This window comes from Amia ocellicauda, chromosome 11, assembly GCF_036373705.1.
Source record: "Amia ocellicauda isolate fAmiCal2 chromosome 11, fAmiCal2.hap1, whole genome shotgun sequence".
NCBI lineage: Eukaryota > Metazoa > Chordata > Actinopteri > Amiiformes > Amiidae > Amia > Amia ocellicauda.
Window position 1 is genome coordinate 28,529,221 of NC_089860.1, and position 27,810 is coordinate 28,557,030.

A 27,810-nucleotide genomic window follows, 5' to 3' on the forward strand; every position below is an offset into this window, starting at 1 on the left:
TATCTTTTAAAGTCAGTTTACAAAATGAGGCAAACTGAAGCAACAGCTCTGTGGTTTTGCTGTCATACACTTCATAAAGGTTCAGGGTTTTTCCTGTAGCTGCATACAAATTAGCAGGGCAAGAAAAGTCATTGATTATTTAATTTGTACAGTTAGAGATTCTTTCTGAGCTCTTTTTGCCATCCATAGTTTGTGAAAACACTTGTCTTTCAAAAATGTGACATGCTTTTAGCTAATATAACAACAGAATCTTCTATGTAATAAAAACTCGAATGCATTTAGTGGCCCAGTTTTATCATAACTACTCGGAATGAGTTAAGAAGTGCGAGGAAATAAAGAGTGGAATGGGTTCAGTAAAATGTTCATAGTTCATTTAGTGTAGGGAGTATTTCATAACATGTTTGTCAGTGTGGAAGTGATACACACTCTAAATGCAGAACGTGACCCCTTTGTGTCAATAAATGTCTAGTGCTTAGATTTGTGGGTATAGCATAGCACCCTGACCGGGCTGCTCTGTAAGGGTGAGAGTTTTGAATGCAGACGATTGCAGACCTAGCTGCCACGAAATCCCAGTCGCAGTGTGTAATGTCAGCCAACCCCCACCCCCCACCTTCCCAGCGCATACACACACACACACGCCATGCCACGCCAACTATTGTATGAAGTTTAGTCATCCCCTCTAAAATCACCAGAAGTCATCTGGTAACACTAGAGTATCCAAGTTACATCCAGGTATTGCAGTTTTCACCTCACTGTCACATTTAACTTTTTTCTATTTATTTTTTTATAATTTTTCCTACAGCCTGCTTAATGTTACCTACACCCTCTTACAGGAACACAAGAGACTTGAATTGTACATATGTTGTGTAATGGTGTTACTAGTCAAAGTATTACACATAAAGTATTACTCATTATATAATGTAAATATTTTACATGTACACAACAAAACAAAAAACAACTGTAATGAATAACCAAACACGACAGTCTTTATATAATCCATATTTTTTCCACATTACATAACCACATTTAAGATTGTTTTTAGTACAAATGGAATTTTACACCACCAGAATGTCGTGAGAATGTAAAATTATTTATCTCAAGTTTAAAAAGCACATGAAGCTTGTTGAATTGATTACAGTTGTGCAAACAGCACATAATTGCCTCTTTGATAGTTATGAGAAATGTCTAACCATAACAAAACAGGCCCCCTATAGAAGGAGAACATATATATGTGTTTATAGTGGTGTGTCACCTCTACCAGTGTTATCTGTAACCACATTGTGCAGCTAATGTTTCCTGTGCTGTGCAGGACCTTTATCTCATTCTGTACGTTTTCTGTCTATTAGATGAGCACACAAGTTCAACATTATTTTACATGGCATCAATTTAATTATTATTATTATTATTATTATTATTATTATTATTATTATTATTTTTTTTTTTTTTTTTTTTCATTGTAGTCCCTGGTTATTACTTATGATGGAGGGGATTTCTGAGGAAAATCTTGTAGGTGTCGTTTTACAGACCTCTGACATAACAGCCATAAACTAGAACTTTTTGATTATAGGGTGACAACACATTCAGTCCATTTCTCTCAGGGTATGTTAAACCTGATGCAGAATGTGAAAGAAAAGCAAACACACGGTGCGTTCCTAAAGCCTCTTGCAAAAGGAACACTGTTTATGTTTCAGAAAAAAAAATAACCTGTCAGCTCTTAGTACACACGCTCACGTAACTTTTTTTATTTTTCGATTGTATTCTACAGATTTCGCCATGGGAGACTTTTTTCTTGTGCCTCTGTCCCTTTTACTTTTCCTTCAGGAAAGCAGTTAAGCTACTTTCAGAGTTTCAGGCAGTCATGATGCCATCCTTTAGAGAGGAGCTGAGGCGTGATCTTAGCACAGCCATTTTTCGGCTCTGCTTGTCACAGAGAGCGGCCAGAGACAATGCCCACACTGACACATATTCATCCACGCTTTCACCACTCTCTTGGAATGTAAATTACTTTGTTTTTAAGGCACAATCAGATTCCCTGGCTGACTCCTCTCTTAATTGCCTTGCAGACCTTTTTTTTAAATGTACCAATCCCACTAAAAGTGCCCCTGCCCATCTCATACATCACCATTGCCCCTGGTCTTCAGTGACACCTATATATTGATGTCAATCTAGAAAGAATAATAAGCCAATCAGTATGCAAAGTGTCTGTCTTTGACTCTCCTCAGGGAGATGACTTCAATAAGAATGCTAAAGAACTGGTGGAAGCAGGTGTATTGGAAGACACTTGCAGACATTGGACTGAAACAATGGCAAAAGAGATTGGGTCGGCCATTTAGAGTATGGAAGAGGCAAAAGAAGAGACAAAATGTGTTTGCATAACAGAAACTGTACCTCATTCTCTGGAGCTGCTGACACTCTTAGGCAGCGGAGAAACACCCGACGTGTTTCCAAGGATCATGTTATAGGGGTTATGCAGCTCACCTTTCAGTCTTTTTCAACACTTCTCTCTGTTCTTCATACCCATTTGCACTTTCTGTTTTCTTGACAAAATCCACAAAAAAGTGGTTATTAACCTGCAGTGATAATAATACGTACATCAAATAGGCCATCGAAAACAATATACTGTTTTGTTTAATAAAAAACATTTAATCATCATTTTCAGTGGTGTTAGTTTTCTCAGTGGAGAAAAATAGTAATTCTCAGTGGAGCAAATATTTCTATTTTTGTGAATGATCCAAGGTTTATAATATATGGATTTGGCATTATCCCTATGCTTCCTCCTGAGAAAAAGTGTCATCAGGTTTTATTTTATCTAAAAACAAAAAGGCAAAGAATATTACAGATGTAATAACTGTACGTAACAGGGTCCTTCTGTTTGCCGTTAAGCAAAGTTTATGCATGAAAATCATTAATGTAACAGTTGCTAGACTTTTTTCACTTTTTTGTTGGTCAAATCCACTGAAGTAGGGCAACGTTGTACTTTATACTGTGAAAAATAGATATTCATTAAAATAATATATATATGGCTTTAAATGCTATTTATATATTAATTAGAACAAAACCATAAACATTCCACAATCTGCCTGCATTGTTAACACTATATTCTTCATTATGCCCTATTTATGACAGTGCCATATTGGGAAGTCACAGGCTTCTTCTTGAAAAATTTCACGTGGACACTGCAGAAATACGTACGGCTTTACCACAGATTTACAGACTGACAGAATCTGTCAAAGTTGTCTTAAAGGTAAGTAAGCAGCACACCTGTTGCGACAGCTCAGTGGACCTGAGACAATGCCAGTATGTTTGAAATTATCCAGTGCAAAACACTACAACCCTAAAAGCCTGGCCTTCGCCTCTTAGGGGTTACTTAAACTCACCCCAGACAGGTGTTTTTACTCTGTTGTGAGTGGTCTGGGAGCCCAGAGCTGTCAGTTTGTTTAGTAAGATAAATCCTGAGAACAGGGAAACCTTCCCACCCCACCCGTACTTCCAGGAGCGCTGTGGGACGGTGTTGGTATGCACAGAATTTAAAGGGACTTCAAAGGAGGCCATTCAACGTGTTCTACTAGAAGGCATACCTTTATTGCTTTATGTGTGCTTTTTATTTCCACTGAGACGTCTCTGTTATCTCAATTCGTGGTATTAAAAGAGGCTTTGGTAATGCTCCCCAGGCCTTGAAACAATGAAGAGAAAAGCTTCAAAAATGGTTGTGCTTCACACTAGAAAAATACAAGGGCTGCCAATAACAGCAATTTAAAATGAATTGTTGGAACCACAGACCCTGTTAAGTCCCTCATATCCGCTGAGTTGTTCTTCGAGCTTACTGCCAGTGCAGCTGAAAGAATTTGTTCAAATGCATGAAGATGTTTATAGCAATAAGGCTGCAGGATAAAAACAAATTAGGAATGGCATTGTGTCATTATTTGTTTGAGACTCTAACCTTTCTTCGGATGCAGCAGAGCTTCAAAGGTACCTGCATGTTTACAAAATAGACATACTTAAAAACCTGTTGCTTCTGTGAAAAATAAACATCTCTGTCACATTTATAAGATTAAATAAGTGCCGGTAACAATTTGTAATATTGGGCTCATTTCACGCACTCCACCAGGACAGAAGCAGTGATATTATTTACCATCTCAGGCATAAATCCAAATCGTCCCATTTCATTTTGATGTATACACTTTGCAGCACTCATTGTTATTTCATAGTTTTTAATTTTTTAGATATATTTATATATATTGTAGGCTCTAAATGTCTAACCTACTTGGCACTGAGTACACTACAATACATATTGGTCTTTGTACAATTATAATCCAAACTAGCTTTTAACTGTAATTCACATTGGATTAAGAATGTTTTAAAGATAATTTAAGGCCAATCTTATTGCATCTGCGTCAAAATTCTTTTTGCAGCAGGTTCCTATGTGCTTCAGGTTAGAAACACATCTGATTTCACTTAACAGGGTATAATTATCGCATATTTCCTTCAGGGCTGGTAGCCATTTTTAGTGTACAATCGAAACCTACAAATAGGACATGTGCAGAAGTGTATTTATTTATTTAATGACAATATACAGATGTTACCTGTTGTTAAGGGATCGTTCAGCTACAGAAAAGCAGGTTGAACAAGATGTACTGAAAAGCCTTCTCTCATCTGTATCCTTTCTGGTGTTGTGCTGTATCTGTAAGATTATCACAAAAGGAAGGTGCATTCAAGGATGTATTAGACTTTATTTTATTTGATCTCTTAATGTCAAATACAAGGCAGAGAGGGCTAACAAGTCCCACATATACCAGTTCAAATGAACAGTCACCATCCAATCAGATATGCTCCAAAATTCAATAGACAAATAGATAAATATAAACAAAAAAACATTAACATTTAACCAAAAACAATGGAAAAATTAAAAACAAGAGAGTAGGTGCTTGCATGTACCAGAATATTCTATATTTTTGAAAGCAGCAGCGAATATAAATAATGCCATATTAAGTGTACTATCCCTGGACTTTTAATCAGTACAATAAATCTGCTAGCAGTGTTAACATTGCTGCAGGCCCTCGTGTCTCTATGGATGAGTTGCGATATTCCCGTGGGATAGTCAGGTGGGAACGTTTTCCAGGGTCTGTTGCCACATCAGGCCCCACTGAGCACTCAACATGTACAGACCCCCCTCTCCCCGCTGGCTCCAGGGGTCTGTCAGTGGTAGGCTACCATGCTGCCCCACACGGAAGCATGCTGAGTCTCACTCATCAGGTACTCTCCACAAGTTTGGTCTTGCCTCTGTATTCTTCCTAGATATAGCAGGAAAAAAGAAAAAAGGAAATCAGACTCCCAAATAGTTTATATATATATATGTGTGTGTGTGTGTGTGTGTATGTGTGAGAATTACAGGACTTGTGCTGAAGGATTGATTGTTTAGTACAGGTGGTTTCTGGCTTTGAAATACTTTTATATGTTCAAATAACACAGATGGATAGGTAGATATGTAGATGGATTGGTTGTTTTTTATATAGCTTTCTCTCAAACTCTGCTCTGCATCTGGAGAGAAAAAAAGTAGAGCAAATTTTAAAGATGAGTAAAAAGTTTTGAATGTCACTCCATAAAGGAATCAAATGCTATCATTATCAGTTTGGCAGAATTAATAAAGAGCACAGTTAAAATTCAACAAAGCTGCATTGTTTCTATGAGGGGGAAGAGTATGAAATCTCTTCAAGGGTTTGGTGGATCAGTTGCCTTTGGGACAAATTTAGTCTTTCATTATACTTATTTAAACTACTGTAAAAGTCCACTAATTAGTCTAGGACCATATTAAAATGAAGGGGGTCACCCGTGACAGGTTTTACCTGTATCCTGAGTAAACAAAGGGCTGTGATTGCGGGGTGCTGAGCATATGAAGAAACAAAGAAAGGGAAAAAAAATTAAAAAGTGTCTTTTGTTCACATGATTTTCAATTACTACTCAGGTTTCGTTTCCATGTTTTGTTTTTTTAACTCATGTTTTAGTCTCTTAAGACACCTGAGATTGACAAGGATAAAAGCTGTCACAGGCTAACCATGACTGCGTTTGTATGTGTTTCTGAAGCCAAGTGTGGAGCAGGCCATTATCCTGATAGTGGTGCTGTTGCCTGTTGTGGGCTTTTGTGAGAGCTCAACAGGACAGGCGCAGGCACACGCACACATCCTGCCTGCACACACACCTGCACCCTCACTCACACACACATCCTGCCTATTGAGCTCTGAACAGTAGGAAGCTGTTTGCCATTCATTTCTCATGATTTAATTACAGAAATCCCTGTGTTGTATTTCTAAACAGCCCTGAACCCTGTGCCTGTACACTCTCAGTATGAGTTCAAAAGTGCATTTTGTTTTTACTTTATTTAATTCTTTAATGCTTAACAGGTTGTAGTTTCAGTTTTGCTCTTTCTACTCACTGATCTAAGCAAGATGAGGAAATGTGGTTTTATAAAACCCTTAAAAAAAGCAATTCCACATTTATAAGCAGGTTGATTTACCCATTCCCAAGTCAATACAAGTTGAGGAAGACCAGGGGAAAAACATGACAGGGACATTAAGGGACAGCTTGTGCTTCAGAAACATGTTCTTTCCAGTTTTAAGTTGTATTAATGTTGAAAGACTGATGGACAGTGTTGTGCACACAGACTGGGTTTGAGTAGGGGGGTTGTGATTAGTGCAGTTTCATGAAGCAAAGGTTTAGTTTCTATATGATATCACTTCTTTCAAAAGACCTGGGAAATAGAGACAGTGATTGGTGGCCTGTTAGTGCAATTATTATTGAAATTGATTCAGCTATTAGTATGAAAGATTATTATATTTAAGTGATAAAAGGTGTGAAAGAAGTGCAAAGTGACCCTTTCCTTTAACTTTAAATTAATAAGTTGTAGAACACAGTAACTTGTTTTATCCTGCTTTTATTACAAGATTAAATGTTTAAATGTATGTTTGCCACTTTAAAGAAAACAATACATTTTCCCCTGTATGTGTGTCATTGTTGTACTTAAAGCAGCATTATAATTATCTAGGTGATCTTAATTTTAATATATTAAATACATATTTTAATACATTCAAGTTAACATCCATTAACTAGTTCATTATAATGCTTATTTATGTACACAAATGATGAATATTTATATTTGTAAAAAAAAAAAAAAAAAAAATTTAAACAGATACGTGTGTGCTATTGCATATACAGCTCGGGAAAAAATTAAGAGACCACTGTATGTATGGCAGCCATTCCATTCCATTCATATTTTTATTTGGAATTTGGGAGAAATGTTTGTCAGTAGTTTATAGAATAAAACAAAAATGTTCATTTGACCAAAAAATATACCTATAAATTGTAAACCAGAGAAACTGATAATTTTGCAGTGACCTCTTCATTTTTTTCAGAGCTGTATATATATGACAGATAGGAAGATAAATATGTAGAATCGTAGTACTGAACATTACCAATGAGAGTTATGTTACGAAATAAAAAGGTATTTGACTACATTTCTAAAAGGAAATAATCAGTTACATAGTAAATGGGCCAGTCTCAGCTTCTCTTTCTAGTTCCTTTTTGTGAGGAAAATTGATTTATAATAAGCATGTACTGATCAATCATAAATAATAATAATAAAAAATAGGGGTTAATTAAAAAGGCAAACAAAATGCTAGGGTATATTGTCAAAAGTGTAGAATTTAAACCAATTTAAAACTAGTTCGAGCTCATCTGGAATACTGTGTACTGTGTGAAATGCCACAGAAGAAATCTGATATATCCCCTACCTCAACGTGGTCTGCTTCTGCTGCTTTAAGTACCCCAAAACATGATGGATCTGTTGCCTTGGTTATAAAAGCGAGATTATATTGTCAGCATGCAAAAAGTGATTGATGACTCATATTATTGAGCACTTGGGTGGATCGTATAGGATAATAGTTCCTTTTCCATTTCTTGCAAAGAATTATCATCTTGTTCTGACATGTTTTTATCGTTTTTTTTTTTTTATCCGTACACATATTCAAATAGAAACTGGAAGGGTGGAGAGCGTCTCCCCAAAATCTGCGCGTATAAGAAATTCTGTTTTTTGAAATACAGGTTTGATGAAACCTCACACACTGGCACGCATGTTTCATGAAATATGTTCTTTTCTTTATGGCTTTGTCACCATTGATTCAGGACAGAAATATTCTGAAATATGCACAATGACAAGTCTGAACAAGCAATAGATGTTAACAGGGCCTGCTTTGCTTTCTCGTTCAACTTGCTTGCATTCCTTAAGAAATGAAAATGTATTGGGAACGGAGTAAAGAGGAAAACATGGGGCTCCATGCAGGTGTATCTTGCTAATGTGTTTGAGTGTGGCAAAGTGATTAAATGTTTCACAAGATTCACTGCACTTTTGAATTTGTTAGGTAATTGTCAGTTAGCTAAGTGTATTTTGTGACAACCGGAGTAAAGGTGTCTGCTAAATAAATAAATAAACAAGTCCTTTCCTGGTTGAATCAGTCACATTTCTCAGCTTTTTGCTCGGTGGCAGGAGCAGTGAATGATCAGTGTTAGCCTACCTGTTGGCCGTACTTAGGCAACCAAACTAATTTGAATGTGTAAGGCCTGTAATGCTGTTAACGTCTTACCCTAGTAATAATAATAAAATGATTGCATAACATAACTCTCATTGGTAGTGTTCAGCACTATGATTCTACCTATTTATCTTCATATCTGTCATATATGTATAAGCAAAAGCACACACTTATCTGTTTAAAGATAATTTGATAAAACTAAAAGAATCTGGTTTCCAAAATTGAAGAAAAAATTGACAAAAATATTTATCTAAATATTCGTAATTTGTGTATATAAAGAAGCATTATAATTAGTTAACTAGTTAATGAAATGGATCTTAACTTTAATTTATTAAAATAATAAAGTATTTATTTAATATGTAATGTATCTCATATTTTTGGCTGGCTTGTCTTTCCTTATTGGGCTCGTATTTACATAATATAAAGGGGTTATCGTGTAAAAACTGCTTAATTGCTCCTGGGGGCTTCTTCCATTGTATGATCAGGTGTATCAAAATGATTGTTTCAGTACACAATATTATACTATAATTGTATTATGATTATTATTATTATTCAATATTATTTATTAGAATGTGTAAATAAATCATTTAAATGTTTTAATTTACTGGTAGGAACACATTATTTGTCAGCAAAAGAGTAACTCAATGTGTAGGTCTCTCAATGTAAACGCATCCATTTATTCAATTACCATTTGTACTAATTGTAATCAGTTTTTAATTTTCTAATTATCAAAGCGAAAATAGTTAATTTCTTAATTGAGGATTCAGTTACTATATCTGGGGAGGATATGGGATATGGGAAAAAAACAAGTCACCAAAACAGGGCCATACTTATGAGCTGTTATTGGATGTATTTATTGCAGTGCAAGGGGACTCAATCTGGAAGTGGTGTAAATAATGCCTGATTGAAATGTTAATGTGTTTCCGTTTAAACACTACTTTAAAATCTCATCCCGTCTCAAAGTGTCCAGAAGGAGATATAAAGTCAAACTCCCACTGAGCGTAATTATGTTGTGGGGAAGACAAATCCCGTGCTCTTGTAGATGTCGTCTTTTCTGTTACTCGTTAAGTGTTGAAACGCCACATCCTGAAACTACGAAAACGCTCTCCTATGGGCAATTTACAGAAGCTATGATTGTGATGAAGGTTTACATTTAAGTCATTGAAATGAAAGAATGGAACAGGCAAACCCCAGACACGTATGCACTCCTACCAACACATGCGTGAAAATAAACCAATCATTTTAGGGACTGCATATATTTCCCTGGTAGGATTTCATTCTAAATAATAATAAAATCATGGTGTAATTTTCAGACATTTATAGTAGCCTATATTAGAACACAACTACATCTTGGGTAAACGCAGCACTTTTTGTGTAGGTTTGGAATGTACTCATGCAGGCTCCCTTCCACCCCCGAGTCCCTGAAGGAGATATTCTGTTCCCTGGGGTGACACCTGCTCGCCTGCCGTGTGAAGAATGCAGTTGCCATTGCGTGACTGACTCAGAGAGTAACTTGGAGATTGCAACAGCTCTGTATCCCCATTTGAAAGAGTTTACAGTCATAGCTGTTTCTTTGCGTTAATATATACTGTATAAATACCCACTGATTTCAAGTCCTTGAAGGGGAAAAAATAAATGCCAAAGCTAAAAGATGCAGATATCTACACTTTTGATCTTCAGGTCTTTTGTAATCATGCACATGCCTATTGCCACATTGAGGTTGTCCATTCTTTATTTTAAATACATTTAAAGATAAGAAATGCCCAAATAATGATCCCTTCCTTATTTTTATTAACCTGGTGAGACTGCCTGGCACTCCACACATAATGGTACTTCTAGCCCTCATGAAAATCACTAATTGGGATTATAATCCTTTAACATTGTCTGCATAAGAATGAAAATCAGGACTTCAGACTGGCTGCGGTATTCGTACAGATCTTACTTCATGATGATGTTTTGGTCTGTATGCAACAGTGCACTCTACAAATACCTAAAGACGACTGCACCTTCCCAGGGCACAAACTGTCATAAGGACTGTAGACTCATTATCAATTGCTGTAATTGATCTGCACTCCAGACGCTTCTGCACCTGCGAAATCTGGATTTAACCCATTTCCTGTGAAGCATTGAGATAGTTGTCTCCTTGGCCCAGACTGTAAAATCTGATATGAAAGTTTTGTATTGTTGTTTTTTTTATTTATTTTTTAAGAGCAATGCATTTCACCACACAAGACATTTCCACAATTCAAGCTCCCATTAGTGGGAATACCTGAGCTCAGATCAAGCTGCTATCTTGTATTGAAGATGCTGCTCAGTGGCTTGCATGCAGCCGCACACCTGTAGATTTGCACGGCCTGACATGTTGATTACTCCCTGTAGTCCTGTAATGGCATCACTCCCTGCCGAGTGCTGGCTGATACTCCTAATGCGTCTTTGCCTTTGGGATAAGAATGTGTTTTTTTCATATTTTGTTTCGGGGCGTGCTTACCACTTGGAGACTTTCCTGGAACAGTGCAGTTGTGGCATTATCGTCACAACCGCAGCATTTTGCACCGCTGGAGCATTACGTGTTATCCAGCTCAGATTTTCAATCACACTAACTGTATTTTATAAAAGTATTTTTTTCAATTGTAACTCTGTATGCTATTTCCACATGCATTTGAACTGAAATTACATACTGTTAACCATGATGCTATAATATATTATCTTAATCTTAGAAGTACTTTTCCCTTTTTCACCATTTCGGCATTTCTGCAGCCCAGTGGCTCATGGGAAAAGGTGACTTGTAGCCCCCTTTGGCTATAGTTGCAGATATCTGAATATAAATGTCTAGGGATGTGTACAGATCATACTTTATCATTAAGTGTAATTGGCAGTATTGTGTCACACAAGACTAGAGATACCCCTTGAAATTTAAAAACTAAACATTACTCTGATTACAAATTGTAGCATGAAGTTTGATCTATGTACACACTGATATTCTGTGACTGGAAGACTGATCAGTTAAAGGAATGGCATTCATTCAGAATTACAGTTTTTAAAATGACTGTGGTCCATGTCATATAATTACAGTGCTCTCCAGATGTATCCATGCCCCTGAATTAACAGGAAAAACAAGCACCTTATCAATTATGTACAAATTGGATAATGTGTCCTACTTTCTTAAAAAATTATGATTGTATTAGGATTGCACAGAGCAAAGTTATATTTCTCCAGTCACACATTATCCACTCCATAAATCTTTATTTTTATGCTGTTTTTTGATCCTATTTATTCAGCAGGGGTGTGAATACATCTGGAGTGCACTGTATGTTGTAAATCTGTTTAAGAATCTGTGAACTTCTATATACAGTATGTCTTATTGTTATGTAATTAATCCAGATGTAGTGCAAAATCCAATAAATATATATTTAAAACATCCACATCAGAGCACTGCAGGCAAGACTTCTCAGTATTGGGGTTTCCTGGGTTTTAGGTTTTTTAAGTAACCACATACAATCCTTTTATTTATTTGAATGATAAAGTACTATATATAAAATATATGAAATATATAAGATATATATATATATATATATATATATATATATATATATATATATATAAGAAAGAGTAAGAAAATATGCATGAAACACACCTAGCCTAAAAGTGAAAAAAAAGATAATCAGATTTTTTCTTGTTAATTTTCTGAGAAAAAATTAGGGTGTGTGTATGTCTCTAGGTAAGAATGTTTAGAGGCTGAGCATTGTTCAAACACACATTTAAACATAAACTATGTTGAATTCTGGGAACATATATCACTGCTTCATTACACTATACATTGTTTCTGGTCTTCAGAATAGAATGACAAAATGGCATTACCAAGGAGGCATTTAAAATGAGTGTTTGCTCTCAGGTTTGTTCATTGTTTTAGATACTTCTCCCTCTAGTGGAGGTAGCCAGAATGCATCTCAGTGTTGGGTAACAGGAGCATGTTTTGCGCAAGGTTGGGTGGAATTGTATTTATTTTGTATTTATTTACTTGTTGAATTCCCAGCAAATACCCATCTGCAAATGAGCATATATATATATATATATATATATATATATATATATATATATATATATATATATATATATATATATATATATATGCAATGTTTAAAATAATTACATAGCCCTGCATATTTGTCATTAAGTGGGTAAACACTTCTTTGCTCTGTATATTTTAGTTAGTTGCAGTCTGCGGTGGCTGAAAAGAAAAAACAATGCCTTTCCCATTACCTGTTACAGGAGTCTAGTCTGAATCCCACACTTCACTTTATGTTGGGATATCGCATTATGTCTGGCCGAGCTTTGGGGTGTTCCAGATAAGCATGTGACAAAAGAGCCATTCATTTAGTTTCATCTGTCTCACTCCAGTTAATGCATGTCATTATTTGCACCCGTCAATGAGCAGATATTTTATTATTATTATTATTATTATTATTATTATTATTATTATTATTATTATTATTATTATTATTATTTCTTGGCAGACGCCCTTATCCAGGGTGACTTACAACATAAGTGCATCAATCATTACAAATTCAATTCACATTAAACATAGCAATTCAAAATATAAAATACATTTTACAAGTACCAATTTACAATTTACACTGGCAAGTACAGTAAGTGAGGTCCCTCATCCTGGATGGTAAAAGCTAACACTTTGTTTATTTGTTGTTGTGTGTGTCTGCTAGTACGCATGTGTGCGATTCAATTTACAAGAACTGCTACATTAAAAAAATACTGTTTGGTTTACTTTTTGTTTTGTTTGTTGTTTTTGTAGTTTTAACATTTTAATAATGCTATTGGTAATCCACCCAATTCCTTCGCACCAGAGGTTTGCAGTATAAATGTCAGGGCGTGCGTGTGGATGAGTCGGGTTTGACGCAAAGGAACTGGTGCGTATGTGTAGGAGTAGGAGTTGACAAGAATGCAAGTCATTGTATGTGTGTGTGTGTGTGTATGTTCGTGCCAGTATGACTGACTAAAGTCCTCTCGTTAATCTTAAACATTGTGTCCCAGTTGAAAAAAACAATACAATTACTGCTGGCAGCGTTACAGTTTAAATATAGAAACCACTTCAGGAATGGTGTCATGAGAGAGATACCCAACAGGTATCTTTTTTTTTTGTAAAAAAAACAAAAAAACATACACTACCATTCATACGTTTGGGATGTTAAAAAATGCATTATTTGCTATATATATATAGCAAATAATGCATTTTTTAACATCGTTTTGGAATGCACATACTTATTACTACCTTTATAAAACCTAATTTACAAATTATATTTTTAACTGAAATTAAATTAAACTGATTGCTTTTAGAATTTCCTTCAATATTAAATATTGAGATTAAATAATATAATAGAGTTACAAGACAAAAATTATATTTTTAAATTACGTATGTTCAGTTTTAAAGCCTTAAAAAAAGCTATGGTTTCATACAGAGACAACATCTTGTATACACATACAGTTTCTTAAACAAGACATACATTCAATTCAAGATTATAGTACCACATCATGAAAGCAAATGTGTAGGTTTTCAACAACGGGAGCTGCTGCAAAATCAAAAGCTCTTTTACTCCATCTACTGAACTATTGGAGCATTGCAACACAATTCTAAAAGAAGCCATAAATAAGTATGACATGCACTTCCAACAAAAGGCATGACTAGGCATGTGTAACAAAACTTTGTACTTGTGGATTGTAAACAGATGCGTCTTATAGAGGTGTCATTCAGCACAGTGGCACATAAGGGAAGGCATTACCAATCGAAATGTAGAAGAGGAACACAGTGTGCAAGAGATGTAGAAAAAGACAAGCAACTGGGTGTAGGAAGCAACAGTTTGACAAAGTGAGCAATGTGTTAGGTCTAGGGTTTTCAATTGATTATGGACAACAACAGGAAGGCAGAATGCTTGGAAAAACATGAAGGCTAGCCAGGAGAGACTGGCAGTAACCCAGTAATACAAGGGCTGGACTAAAAGCTGACTGGAGTAAAGACCCATTCTGTTGATGTTGCTTAGAAAGAAACAGCAATGAGAAGGCCAGAGAATGAAGCCACAAACATCACATTTGCTTTAATGAGTGTTTGCGACATAATCACCCCTATGATGTAATCTGTGATTTCCTTTTACTAGACTTCTGCTAATATTCCTCTTGTGCAACACAGTTCAGAATATGATTTGGAATGTAAAAATCAAACAAAATACACAATCACTGTATTGAAACACAGTTTGCATTTTGCATACGGTAAGCATAACATGACCAAGACAAGGAGAACAAAAGCAAGAGGGAAAATCAAGACATTGGCAGGAGCAAGTTGGATGAGGATATCTGCATATATGCACTGTTTAAAACATATACATCGTTGTCCAATTTTAAAACAACAAACAGGTCAAATTAAGCTCCTAGCTGTGCCTTCTTCTTTAAAGGAAAATAAAGAGATTGTAATAAAAACATCCAGGTGCGACCGATTTCCTTCCTGTTCACAAAGCAGTTGGTTTTTATTATGTCACATGTCAGCCCAGCGCAATGTGCGTCTGTCTCGGCTGCTTCTGGTTTGTATAAAACGTCACTCGTAGGCCGATGACGCACTGTGCTCCGGAGCCTGTGATTGGCTGAGCGCAGCCCCAGTGTCGCGCAGTCTGAGCTGCCGCACCTGGCCCTGTCCGCAGGTGAGCGCAGTCGCTCGCCCCTCGCTGTTGCGCCTCCGGTTTGTCGTGTCAGTTCAGTCCTTCCTTTAACCTGTACCAAGTAGGAAGCGAGTTAATTAGCATTCAAAGATGGCGTGGGGCTGGAGTGACAGGGAGCTGCATTTGAGCGCAACTTTCCGGCTCTAACCCTTTTCATCTGCCGAAGCAAGAGATGTCCTCGGTTTTGAAGTACAAGGGTTTCCGACACAGCCACGGTTGAAAATGGATCTTGTTATGAGCAACAGCAACGTCATGATCACACAAGTTCAAACTTTCGAGCATTCTGGGAACGAGTCTTCCTCCTACACGGTAGGCACGATGGTTTTGTTTGCAATTATAACAATGCCCATAAACATAATGGCATAAGGACGAGATTCCGCGTACAAACTGTGAACACACACCTGGGCCTGTTGTGATGGAATTGATTACGCGTAAGTTTGTAGCAATAGTGTTGGGTACAGCCGGAGGAGAGACGCATCACACGTCATACGTACACGCACAGCTGCTGGCATGACCGTGTGCTCTAGTGAAACTGGTAATCATGCAGATGTGGTGCTCGGTTCCCTTGCAGGCCGGTACGGTTCGTATCTGCGAAACGAGAATATGTCTTTCTCGCCCAATGTACATATTGACAAATGTGCGCTGTCACGTCACGCCATCAAACTCCGCTGACACCACAACGATGGCTCCTGCTCCGAGTGTGTGTCTAAAACTAAAGCATGGGAATAAAGCAGTGACACCGTTGTCAAAAGGGACATTGATGACGTTTCAGTCTCCAAACCCAGAGAGAAGGATAGCTGGATGGATGGATGAAGATGAATGGATGAAGTGATCACTTTGCACATGGGTGTTGTTTTCTAGTGGATTCAGGTTTTCTTTAAAAATGCAGTTGAACAATAAAGAAGGCGTTACATTATTATAAACATTTGTATTAATACGCCTTTTAGAAAGATAAATCAGGTCTATGTTTTGATGGTTCCTGGAGCCTCCTTGTCAATACAGTAAGCAGTAAGTGCTTTGTATTCATTTGATCAATTAAGGGATCAAGTGACATGCTTTCTCTAGAAACAGCAGTCTAGCCTTGCACCTGTACACTGGAGGCCTGTCTATTTTCCATTTACATCCACATTTTAATTGATTTTGTCTGGCAGCGTTATGTAGTCTTAAAGAAACTTGAACTCTAATTAAAATACACTGTTTTTAATACTAATTGGGGCAGGTAATGGGGCTTATGTTGAATGTACAACATCCACTAACTAGAATGGAGTTCCCAGCTTTCTTTAGCATCAAAGTAAATAAAATATGTTTCTGAAAGACGAGCATCCCTGTACACCTTGAGATTTTATGTGCATGACTAAAACATTCCTGTTTTTCAAAATAAGGGCCTTCCCCATCACAAAGGCAAGGTTATCACCTATTTTGCTTTGTTCCAGGAGCTAACAATACCAGCAGTTAAACCCCACCCTCCCAGAGTATGTACACTCCACCTATCAGTTAAACTTAGACTCTGAGTCCCTTTAGTACAGGAGTAATTGATCTCCTAATTGAAACTGATTTGTTGATACCAACTACAATTTACAAATGTGGCCGATGCATCTTCGGTTGATTCCTTCTGGGGGGAACTGTTTACTATAGTGGCTGTGTTAATGATGCCTGTACACAAGCTGGCTTCAGTTCGTTCTCGGCTTAGTTTCTGTGTGCCATCTGGTGCAATGAAGCATCTCACTCAAGATTTGCATTTGGATTTGGTTAGATTTGCTCTCATTTTGCAAATCAAATTTTGCTGTGGTGTTTTTTTTTATTGTGAGCTTGAATGCTTCTTTTTATTAAATACGAGTTTACAAATGTTTTCTTCAAACTGCATGTGTATTGTCACTGGCGTTCATAACCTTAGCTGCTATTTCCTTACAGGCTATTGGACTAAATAATGGCCTGTCAATTAGAGCCAGATGAAAGTTCAGTCCAAAATAATATAGTCCATTACAGGCTAGATGAAGGAACTGAAGTTATTAATATTGACTTACTAGTTGCACGCTCTATGAATTATACTGTTGAAGCAATAAAGCACGTTTGTTATGGAGTGTTGTGTTTACCTAACAGGTGATAATTTAACCATGAGCTGTGAAATACACTCACCTAAAGGATTATTAGGAACACCTGTTCAATTTCTCATTAATGCAATTATCTAACCAACCAATCACATGGCAGTTGCTTCAATGCATTTAGGGGTGTGGTCCTGGTCAAGACAATCTCCTGAACTCCAAACTGAATGTCTGAATGGGAAAGAAAGGTGATTTAAGCAATTTTGAGCGTGGCATGGTTGTTGGTGCCAGACGGGCCGGTCTGAGTATTTCACAATCTGCTCAGTTACTGGGATTTTCACGCACAACCATTTCTAGGGTTTACAAAGAATGGTGTGAAAAGGGAAAAACATCCAGTATGCGGCAGTCCTGTGGGCGAAAATGCCTTGTTGATGCTAGAGGTCAGAGGAGAATGGGCCGACTGATTCAAGCTGATAGAAGAGCAACTTTGACTGAAATAACCACTCGTTACAACTGAGGTATGCAGCAAAGCATTTGTGAAGCCACAACACGTACAACCTTGAGGCGGATGGGCTACAACAGCAGAAGACCCCACCGGGTACCACTCATCTCCACTACAAATAGCTAAAAGAGGCTACAATTTGCACAAGCTCACCAAAATTGGACAGTTGAAGACTGGAAAAATGTTGCCTGGTCTGATGAGTCTCGATTTCTGTTGAGACATTCAGATGGTAGAGTCAGAATTTGGCGTAAACAGAATGAGAACATGGATCCATCATGCCTTGTTACCACTGTGCAGGCTGGTGGTGGTGGTGTAATGGTGTGGGGGATGTTTTCTTGGCACACTTTAGGCCCCTTAGTGCCAATTGGGCATCGTTTAAATGCCACGGCCTACCTGAGCATTGTTTCTGACCATGTCCATCCCTTTATGACCACCATGTACCCATCCTCTGATGGCTACTTCCAGCAGGATAATGCACCATGTCACAAAGGTCGAATCATTTCAAATTGGTTTCTTGAACATGACAATAAGTTCACTGTACTAAACTGGCCCCCACAGTCACCAGATCTCAACCCAATCGAGCATCTTTGGGATGTGGTGGAACGGGAGCTTGGTGCCCTGGATGTGCATCCCACAAATCTCCATCAACTGCAAGATGCTATCCTATCAATATGGGCCAACATTTCTAAAGAATGCTTTCAGCACCTTGTTGAATCAATGCCACGTAGAATTAAGGCAGTTCTGAAGGCGAAAGGGGGTCAAACACAGTATTAGTAAGGTGTTCCTAATAATCCTTTAGGTGAGTGTATGTTAAGTAAAGAAAGTATAGTGTTTAAATTATTTAAGTAATATAAGATTTATATACTTAATCAGACAATGCCATTTTATAAGTATATAGATTGAGAATCGCTGCTTTATAATAAGCAGTGATGTAGGGGCCAATGTCTGGATGGGCTGGCAGGGTAAGAAGATGCACACAACCCTGGCCTTCCTGCTCTGTTAAGCATGCCATTTCTAAGTAACTCTGAATGTAGTTGTTTTGGAAACGGAAACCGTGTGAAGTGACACATCCTGTACGTGGTTTGGGTTTTTGTGTTATGAATGTGAGCAAATGTTTTGTGGTACTGCACATTAACATGCAAAGGAATATAGAAAACTCAAGCTGTATGGGCTGTGACATATATTTAGATGCTATGCTTCATCTTAATCTTTCTTTCCCTCTTGTGTTGCACATTGCAGGATAATCTCATCGGAACATTGCTTGCGATATTTGGGAATGTCCTCCTCAGTATTTCTCTGAGTGTGCAGGTAGGTGTGTGGCTGTCATTTTCACAAAGTTCTGAGACAGAATTGGGAAAATGGTGAAAAATTAATAATATGCAGATGCACTTTGGGAAACCCCAGATATTTAGCTGCTAACCTACAAAACCTTAAAGATAAATAAATGAATGCATAAATAAAATAATCCACTTTCTCCAATTCACCCAGTACTCGTTTTCTTTAAACTCCAAACTGAATGAAAATGAATGAAAAATACACAAATTGTGCATCTTATTTATGTTGGCACAGTTGTGAGGCACATTAGGTTGCTTGCTTACAGAATTTGCTGTTTGTCCCCCACCCGATCTTTATTTATTATCAGTTGAATCTAATTCTTCATAATGAATTGTATAATGTAATTCAAATTCCTCTCTCAGAAATCTACTCATGTGCGCCTGGCTGGAACGAAAGACCCACGGGCCTTTTATTTCACCAAAACCTGGTGGTTTGGACTGGTGCTGATAGTCTTGGGAGAACTCAGCATCTTTGTGTCCTATGCCTTCGCGCCGCTCTCCCTGGTAGCTCCTCTCAATGCAGTCTCTGTCATAGGTATTGTATGTTTCACTTAATGGACCATGTAATTCCAGACAAACTATCGTGGATTTATAATAGGAGGGCTTTATTTTTCTACTTAAAAATATCTTTGCATCCCTCATTGTATTGTGTGCGCTTCCTGGGTGTTTTGGAAATATACACTCAAATGTTTATGTACAAACATTGAATTTCAAAAAAATCAAAATAATGATTGTATTGAATGATTCAGTGAAGTCTTAACTAATCGTTCATTGTAAGTATTGAATTGTAATTGTAATGAGAAATGTAATCCTCTGAGAGAGAGAGAGAGAGAGAGAGAGAGAGAGAGAGAGAGCACTGATATCCCTGTACTGACTGTATAGGCTGACTTGTGACTAAATTGTAATTGTTGTTTTTCTATTGATTTCCTCTGTAATTATCTGTCTCTGTGTTTTTGAAACCCACAGGATCGGTTAATTAAATCTAGTTTAATGGTAGTTCCCTTTTCCCAAGCGTTTTTCCTCTTTAAAAAGTGTAACGCAACAGGGAGGGAATAGTTCTGACTTGTATTTTAGCACACTTGATTAGAATGTAAAAGCCTTAGGATTCTCTCCATATATTTTGTATATGCATCTTTTTTTTTCTCGTCTTCTTCTCCACAGCAAGTTCAATATTAGGATTCATATTTCTAAGGGAAAAATGGAAACCCAGGGATTTTTTAAGTAAGTACTGCATCCAGAATAAAACCTTTTTAAAAGGCCTATTGTCTTGACACTTAACTTTCTCTAGAATGTAACCTTATCTCAGTAACTGTATTCTGTATAAAATGTAGAAAAATAGAACTGGAGACTGATTAGCATGCATGCAACATAAGCTTATCAGTGCCTTCACTGCATCATCATCATCATCATCGTTAACCTCTTGTATCTATTTCAAGACTAACAATCTGCTCTGAACCTTTTCCTCTTCCTCTTCCTCTTCATCTCTGCTACCCCCGTCTGCCATGCAGGACGCTATATTTTATCATTTTTAGGCTGTGCGCTGACCATTGTTGGGACCTATCTGTTTGTTACATTTGGGCCCAACACTCACGAAACACTGGCAGCAGGGAACATCGTCAAGCATGTCATAGGCTGGCCTTTCCTCCTGTATTTGGTGAGTATTCTTTGTCCGGATGTTGCCTAAGGAGTGAGAGTGGTGATCATGCTTTGTAAGGGCAACAGCAAAACCTCTGTCAGGAAGTAAACATTTTAAGAAAATGACACAATTGGCATGATAACTGTGCTTTGCTTCTGTCTCAGTCTTGTTTGATTTTGGTAATCTCAAGCACTCTTTCTTTGAGGCAGTTTAATCTTGTCAAATATGACCCACAGTGTAGTCCAAAGAATGGTAGAGAAGTCGGGTGACTCGCCTGACATGGTGTAATTTACATTTTCCTGTACAAACTTTTGTTAAACTGATACTCAGATCTGCCAAACTCTTTTGTGTCTTGCCCAATATTTAGGGTGTGCTATTAAAGATATACTGACATTTTTTTAATTTAACATCTACTGTCCTAGAACTTCCATCTTCTAGGCTTTATAAATAAACCTAGGTCAATAAGTAAAGAGATTTTGGAAATCCAGTCAGAAATATCGATTTAACAATATTAGAGCATATGTGACATCTCGGTGCATATTTGTGAAGATTGTCATTGTTGACTCTCTCTAAACTTACTAAAAATAAAAATAAACTTAATCTCATTTATTGTTTTATTTTCTATAGCTCCTGGAGATTATTGCCTTCTGCTTCCTGCTGTATTTTTATAAGCAAAGAAAAGCAAATTACCTTGTGGTTATTCTCCTGTTAGTTGCACTGTTGGGTAAGTTTTTAACTTTATTTTTAGTATCGTATATATTGACAATGTTAAGACTAATAAGCTAGCCTCATCTTATGGGCATAATGATAATGAACATTTAGATATCTAATGCATTATGTACATTTTTACTTGAAAAGTTAGTTTTCCCTGCCAGTGAAATAACATCCTTGCGTCCCTCAGGGTCCGTGACGGTTATTACAGTGAAGGCCGTGTCTGGGATGATCGTTCTCTCTGTAATGGGAAATCTGCAGCTCAACTACCCCATTTTCTACATCATGTTTGTGTGTATGGTAGCAACTGCTTTCTTCCAGGCAACGTGAGTTTTCCACCAAGAGATCTCTGGGAATGAACAAGGTGTGGTCGGGTGGTGGCGTTTGTAGCTGTGAATGCCTTGGAGGGCGGGGTGGGGGGGTAAATTATTGCAAGTTACCCATTTATGTATGTAAACTGTTCTTTGGCAGTAGCTTAGTTATTCAACCTGCTATGTTTTTTTCTTGTTTGACAACTCAGCCCAGATGAATACAGGCTGGTTGTGGCCTCAAGAAAGACCATTGAGATTAGTCCTGGACTGCCACAGGGGCTTCTGGTTTACATGTCTCTTGGCCTTAAGTACTTACATTGAATTATTGATGTGCTTAATTTGACAAGATAGCCACTGATTTGTAGGATACCTTTAAAAGCACAGATGGGGGGGGAAATATGGCCCATCACTTTCCCTGATATTACATTAAAGGTTTAAGACCTTATCTGCTACTCATCCACCCATCGATGTCTATTCCTGTTTCAGGTTCTTGTCTCAGGCCACTCATCTCTATGATTCCTCGTTGATTGCCAGCGTTAATTACATCTTATCAACATCTTTTGCTGTGTCAGCTGGTAAGTGCTTTTAATAGAATTTGTTTCAGAAGCGTCTTTTTCTTCCACACCTAGCTGTTGTGCGTAGGAGGATGTTGTAGAGTTACTTTACTATTTATGTGAAAAAGAAGATTCAATGATTCAGAATTGGGGTAAAAAAAAAAAGAAAAAAGAAACATTAAATTAAACTTTTTTTCTTGCACCAGGAGCAGTATTTTATCTGGAATTTAACCATGAAGATGCACTCCATATTTGTATGTTTCTGTTAGGGTAAGTATTAAAAGGAAATTGCATTGATGCCAATAACTGTAGAGTTTAGTACATACATTCAGTAGTGCGAATGTTAATTATCTAGTAATTCTTTGTAAATGATTTGTAAAAATAAAGTGTGTTCATTTTTAAGTTGATACACTAACTCTCAGCAATACATTGCCCACACAAAGACATGAGTTAATACTTTTATATTAGTCAAAATAGGTGTCCCAGTATCAATTATAGCTTATTGGGGAAGTTATTTAAAAAAAAAAAAGTTGTTTTGTCTGTCTGCCAGAGTCCAAACCAGTCTTTGGTTTAATTGAAATCAACTGGTAGAAACAGTTGTCCCCCTCCCCCCTAATTTGGCCTCTGATACTGACACAGTGTCGGATCTAATAAGATGCTGGAACCCTGTGTTTACTGTGGGTTTTAATTACCATTGCAGATGCTTAGTTGCCTTCTTAGGAGTCTTCTTGATTACGCGGAGCAGGAAGAAATCGAAAGCTTTTGAGCCCTATGTGACGATGGATGTCATGCAAGGTAAATGGCGGCTGCTGCCTGTCTAAACTCAAACCTGAACTTTAAGTTTTCATTTTAGATTATAGATAACTGAAACATACTTGAACGTGCCCAAAAAATCTTTTTAATTTCCCTCCCAAAATTGTAGTACAGTTAGGTCCATAAATATTTGGACAGTGACACAATTGTCATCATTTTGGCTCTGTACGCCACCACAATGGATTTGAATGGAAACAATCATCTTTGAGGGTAGTTACAATTCAAATTGGGTGAATGGTGTAGGAATTACACCCATTTCAATATGTGGACCCCCCAATTTTAGGAGCTCAAATGTATTTGGACAAACTAACAAAATAATGAATTAAATTGTGAGTTTCAAATACTTGGTGGCAAATCCTTTGCAGTCAATGACTGCCTGAAGTCTGGAACCCATAGACATCAGCAGATGCTGGGTTTCTTCCCTGGTGATGCTCTGCCAGGCCTGCACTGCGGGTGTCTTTAGTTCCTGCTTGTTCTTGGGGCGTTTTGCCTTCAGTTTTGCCTTCAGCAAGTGAAATGCTGCTCAATTGGATTCAGGTCAGGTGATTGACTTGGCCATTGCAGAACATTCCACTTCTTCACCTTAAAAAAGTCTTGGGTTGCTTTCGTACTATGCTTCGGGTCATTGTCCATCTGCACTGTGAAGTGCCGTCCAATGAGTTTTGAAGCATTTGGCTGAGTCTTAGCACATAATATAGCCCTAAACACTTCAGAATTCATCCTGCTGCTTTTGTCAGCAGTCACATCATCAATAAATACAAGGGAACCAGTTTCCTCGGCAGCCATACATGCCCATGCCATAACATGCTTCACAGATGAGGTGGTATGCTTCTGATCATGAGCAGTTCCTTCCCTTCTCCAGACTCTTCTCTTCCCATCATTCTGGTACAAGTTGATATTTGTCTCATCTCTCCATAGGATGTTGTTCCAGAACTGTACAGGGTTCTTTATGTTTTTTGGCAAACTCTAATCTGGTCTTCCTGTTTCCTGTTCACATCTTGTGGTAAACCCTCTGTGTTTACTCTGGTGAGCTCTTCTATTGATTGTTGACTTTCACACAGATACGCCTACCTACCAAAGGGTGTTCTTTATCTGGCCAACTGTTGTGAGGGGGTTCTCTTCACCAGGGAAATAATTCTTCTGTCATCCACCACAGTTGTTTCCTGAGCTCACCGTGTGTTTCATTTTAAGAATGTACCAAATAGTTGATTTGGCCACACCTAATGTTTTGCTATCTCTCTGAAAACACCCCAAGAACAAGCAGGATCTAAAGACACCCGCAGTGCAGGCCTGGCAGAGCATCACCAGGGAAGAAACCCAGCATCTGCTGATGTCTATGGGTTCCAGACTTCAGGGAGTCATTGACTGCACAGGATTTGCAACCAAGTATTGAAACTCACAATTTAATTCATGATGTTTTGAGCCCCTAAAATTGGGGGGACCACATATAAAAATGGGTGTAAGTCCTACACCTTTCACCCAATTTGGATGTAACTTCCCTCAAATGAAAACTGAAAATCTACACTACATCTTGATTGTTTCCTTTCAAATCCATTGTGGTGGCGTACAGAGCCAAAGTGATGACAATTGTGTCACTGTCCAAATATTTATGGACCTAACTGTATGTGGCATTTTGCAGTTTCAATTTAGATAATTGTCATCCTCTTGCTAGTGAACATTTTCTGTCTTCCATCACAATCATAAATGAATGTAATTATCTCTGTAATTTCAATAAGTAAGTAAATATTTTCTTTCCCAGAGATTCACATTTTCACTGTGAGGCAGGTATGTGTTGTCTGTAATTCTTGGGCTACTTTTCTGGATATGCAGGTTTCTTTGCTCCTTGTTAACCAATCTTCTTTTGGTGGGGGGGAAAGCTTTTCCCTAACCATCTTCGAAAAGAAACACCAAGTGTTTGAACCCTCTAACCAATTACAGGGGGTGGTTGCAGTTTTCACTGCTTTTTCCCCGTGTTTGGTCTACACTGGAGAGTCTGGCCAATCTGTAGTGCCTGTACTGCGCCTCATGTTCACCTTTTGTTCCCGACTGAAACGTGTCATAATTGCAGAGGTCTGTGATTAAGGGATGGACAGTAATGGTAGAAAGGCCGCTGTTGGTAGAGAGAGGCCCATGTAGTGTCGCTGCCTTTCAGAAGAAATGCACAGTCAGAATATAGGGATGAAATCAGGACAGAGGATGGAAGGTCTTTCAGGCACAGATGGAAGACCAATTTGATTGTTCAAATATTTGTTATTCAAATATTGTAACGTGCTCTCTGTCCTTTTCCACTACATTGTATTATTACAGCTATAGCCCAACCAAACCTATTCATAAAACTATTGGAAGATCTCTAAAGAACAAAAAAAAAAAACAGGATGCCCATGTGCAGCCAATGTTTTCCTTCGACACACATCCCATCTGCTGTACCGGTTTAAAAATGAACACTGGCAGATGTTAACAGCCTGGCCCTGCACATCCAGCCCAGCTCTATCTGATAAAAAGCAGTGGAAATGTACCACCCACGGGCCTTGTTAAATCAATGTAACCATATTCCTTGCCATCTATTCAGTCTTGGGAGAAGACAGGAGGGTGAAAAAAAATAATGCACAGTTTAGTTAATTTCCACTTAATTGTTGCAATTATTTTTAAACTACAGGCCTCCCAACAATACATGACAAAGGCCGAGCAATCCAGCCAGACTACAATGGCTCCTTTTCCTACGGGGCGCTGGTGAACAATGACAGTGTCACTCCTGCCACTCTGCCCGTGGCGCCGGACCAGCTCAGCTCAGCATCCCCAGCTGCATTTCCCCACCACATGACCAATCTCAAAAAGGACTGAGCAATGAGCAGCAACAACACAAACAAACAAATAAACAAACAGTCTGTGCTTAAACTTAAATATATATAAATATTAATATAGGTATTTTTTATTTGAAGATGTACTGCATTGGATAATAATAATGCAATATTGAAAGCTAGGTGTGAAACTTCAGCTTTTTTTAATTTATTTTTCGCCTTCTTTTTGGAATTCAGCTTACTTGGCTGTTATGCTGGTCAACTCTGAAGTCTCGCCCTGCTCAAGTAAAGGTTTCTGTATTTGCATATGATGTGTCTTGCCTTCATCTCACACACTGGAACACAATGCTTCACGTTGATGTTAATGTTGCTGTGGCTTGCAACATGGACCACTGTGATTTATTAAATGATTGTTACCTCCTTTACAAGGTTTGTGAAATGAATGATCCTTGATTGATTCAGCTTGATGAAAAGGTAAATAGGATGCATCTGTGAGGATCGCAGAACAAAAATAAATAAATAACGGATGTAAAAACAGATGTTCTAGTCACAGATGAAAACGACCTTTTAAGCTGCTTGTTGAAGTGGGCAAGAAACTGAACGTGCCTTAGCACTGATCTGACAAGTTTTAAGGTTTCCAGTTTGTTAAAACAAATTGAATGGTTCACTGGTTGGCTCTTGTATTGTTGCCTGTGAATAGACTGCACACATTTGTGTTCTTCGTGTCACTAAGGGCCGGAGCATGGATCTGTATGGTCATACTATCTGACAGTGCTGCGTTATTTTCATCATTTTGGCCAATATTTAACATTATTCCAGTTATATTCAATTAAAGTTACACTGTACAAGCTATACCTCTTGATCATGTCCAGTGTAATTATGATTACAGTAATGTAAATCCTGGGATTAACTGGACTATTTTAAATTATTAATGTAAATACATTGGAAACATTGGTTGCTTTACCATACTGATGAAATGCTCATGCCCTTGCAAATACAGTATGTGATGTTTAGCTACTGTTCTATTAATATATGCCATAATGTTTTGGCAGTATTGAAGCGGTTTCTTTCAAATGCTGATCAACATAGGTTGAAACTCTTTTAAATTATTTGTTGCCATTTTAAAACTTCATTATTTTTACTGTTGTATCCCTACAGTGGTCTAATATGGTGATAATACAACGAAATTAATGTTTTGTCTTCCTTCATTTAAAGATAAGATATGGTTAATTTAATTCAATGTGACTGTTACTGCTTGTAGTGTTTCGTGTTGACTCGGTTAGGTGATGCACAGTCTGTAATGCTACTAACAAGTCATTTTGAACTCTCCCGAAAATAACAAAAAATATATTAAATTGAGCAATAAATGTATCTTTCTTTGTCTGTCTTTTGGTTTTGTATTTGTTACAGTTCATACTGTAAATTCAGATTGCAGTGATTACAAATCTAATACAGTAACATCAGGGTTGTTTAAATTGAAATCGATACAAAAAATAACTGCATCCAGATGATTCAGTGATCCAATAGAACCGTCATTTACGAGGGATGGAAATCTTAATGCTGTAATGTAAACAATTGTATATGAGGGATTATACCAAAGCAAAGATTGATATGGTCTGTGTACTGTAAAGGAATAAAAAAATTAATAACTTGAATCTTATCTCCAGGAACTTCTCTACAACAAACAAATCTTTTGGGCAATCTGCACCTCAAAGCTGCTACATTTGTTCACTGGGGCAAGTGCGTCTGCCTCCAAACAAATAGCTATATTTGACCGTTTTAATTTATATAGTTATTTCATGCATGATTGA

At 37.5% G+C, this 27,810-nt stretch overlaps 1 protein-coding gene across 2 annotated transcripts; it reads left to right on the top strand.

Moving 5' to 3' along the window:
- The first annotated feature begins 15,238 nt into the window (after positions 1-15,238).
- On the top strand, positions 15,239-27,382 carry nipal3 (NIPA like domain containing 3). Of its 2 annotated transcripts, XM_066717284.1 has the most exons (12): positions 15,239-15,607; positions 19,082-19,150; positions 19,540-19,711; positions 20,338-20,397; positions 20,685-20,830; positions 21,440-21,536; positions 21,714-21,849; positions 22,321-22,409; positions 22,595-22,658; positions 23,089-23,183; positions 24,961-24,986; positions 25,858-27,382. In XM_066717284.1, the coding sequence occupies exons 1-12, from the start codon at positions 15,521-15,523 to the stop codon at positions 25,933-25,935; spliced, it is 1,119 nt and encodes a 372-aa protein (XP_066573381.1). In that variant the 5' UTR covers positions 15,239-15,520; the 3' UTR covers positions 25,936-27,382. The 2 variants fall into 2 exon arrangements, with proteins under 2 accessions (XP_066573381.1, XP_066573380.1); XM_066717283.1 differs by lacking the exon at positions 24,961-24,986.
- The last annotated feature ends 428 nt before the right edge of the window (positions 27,383-27,810 follow it).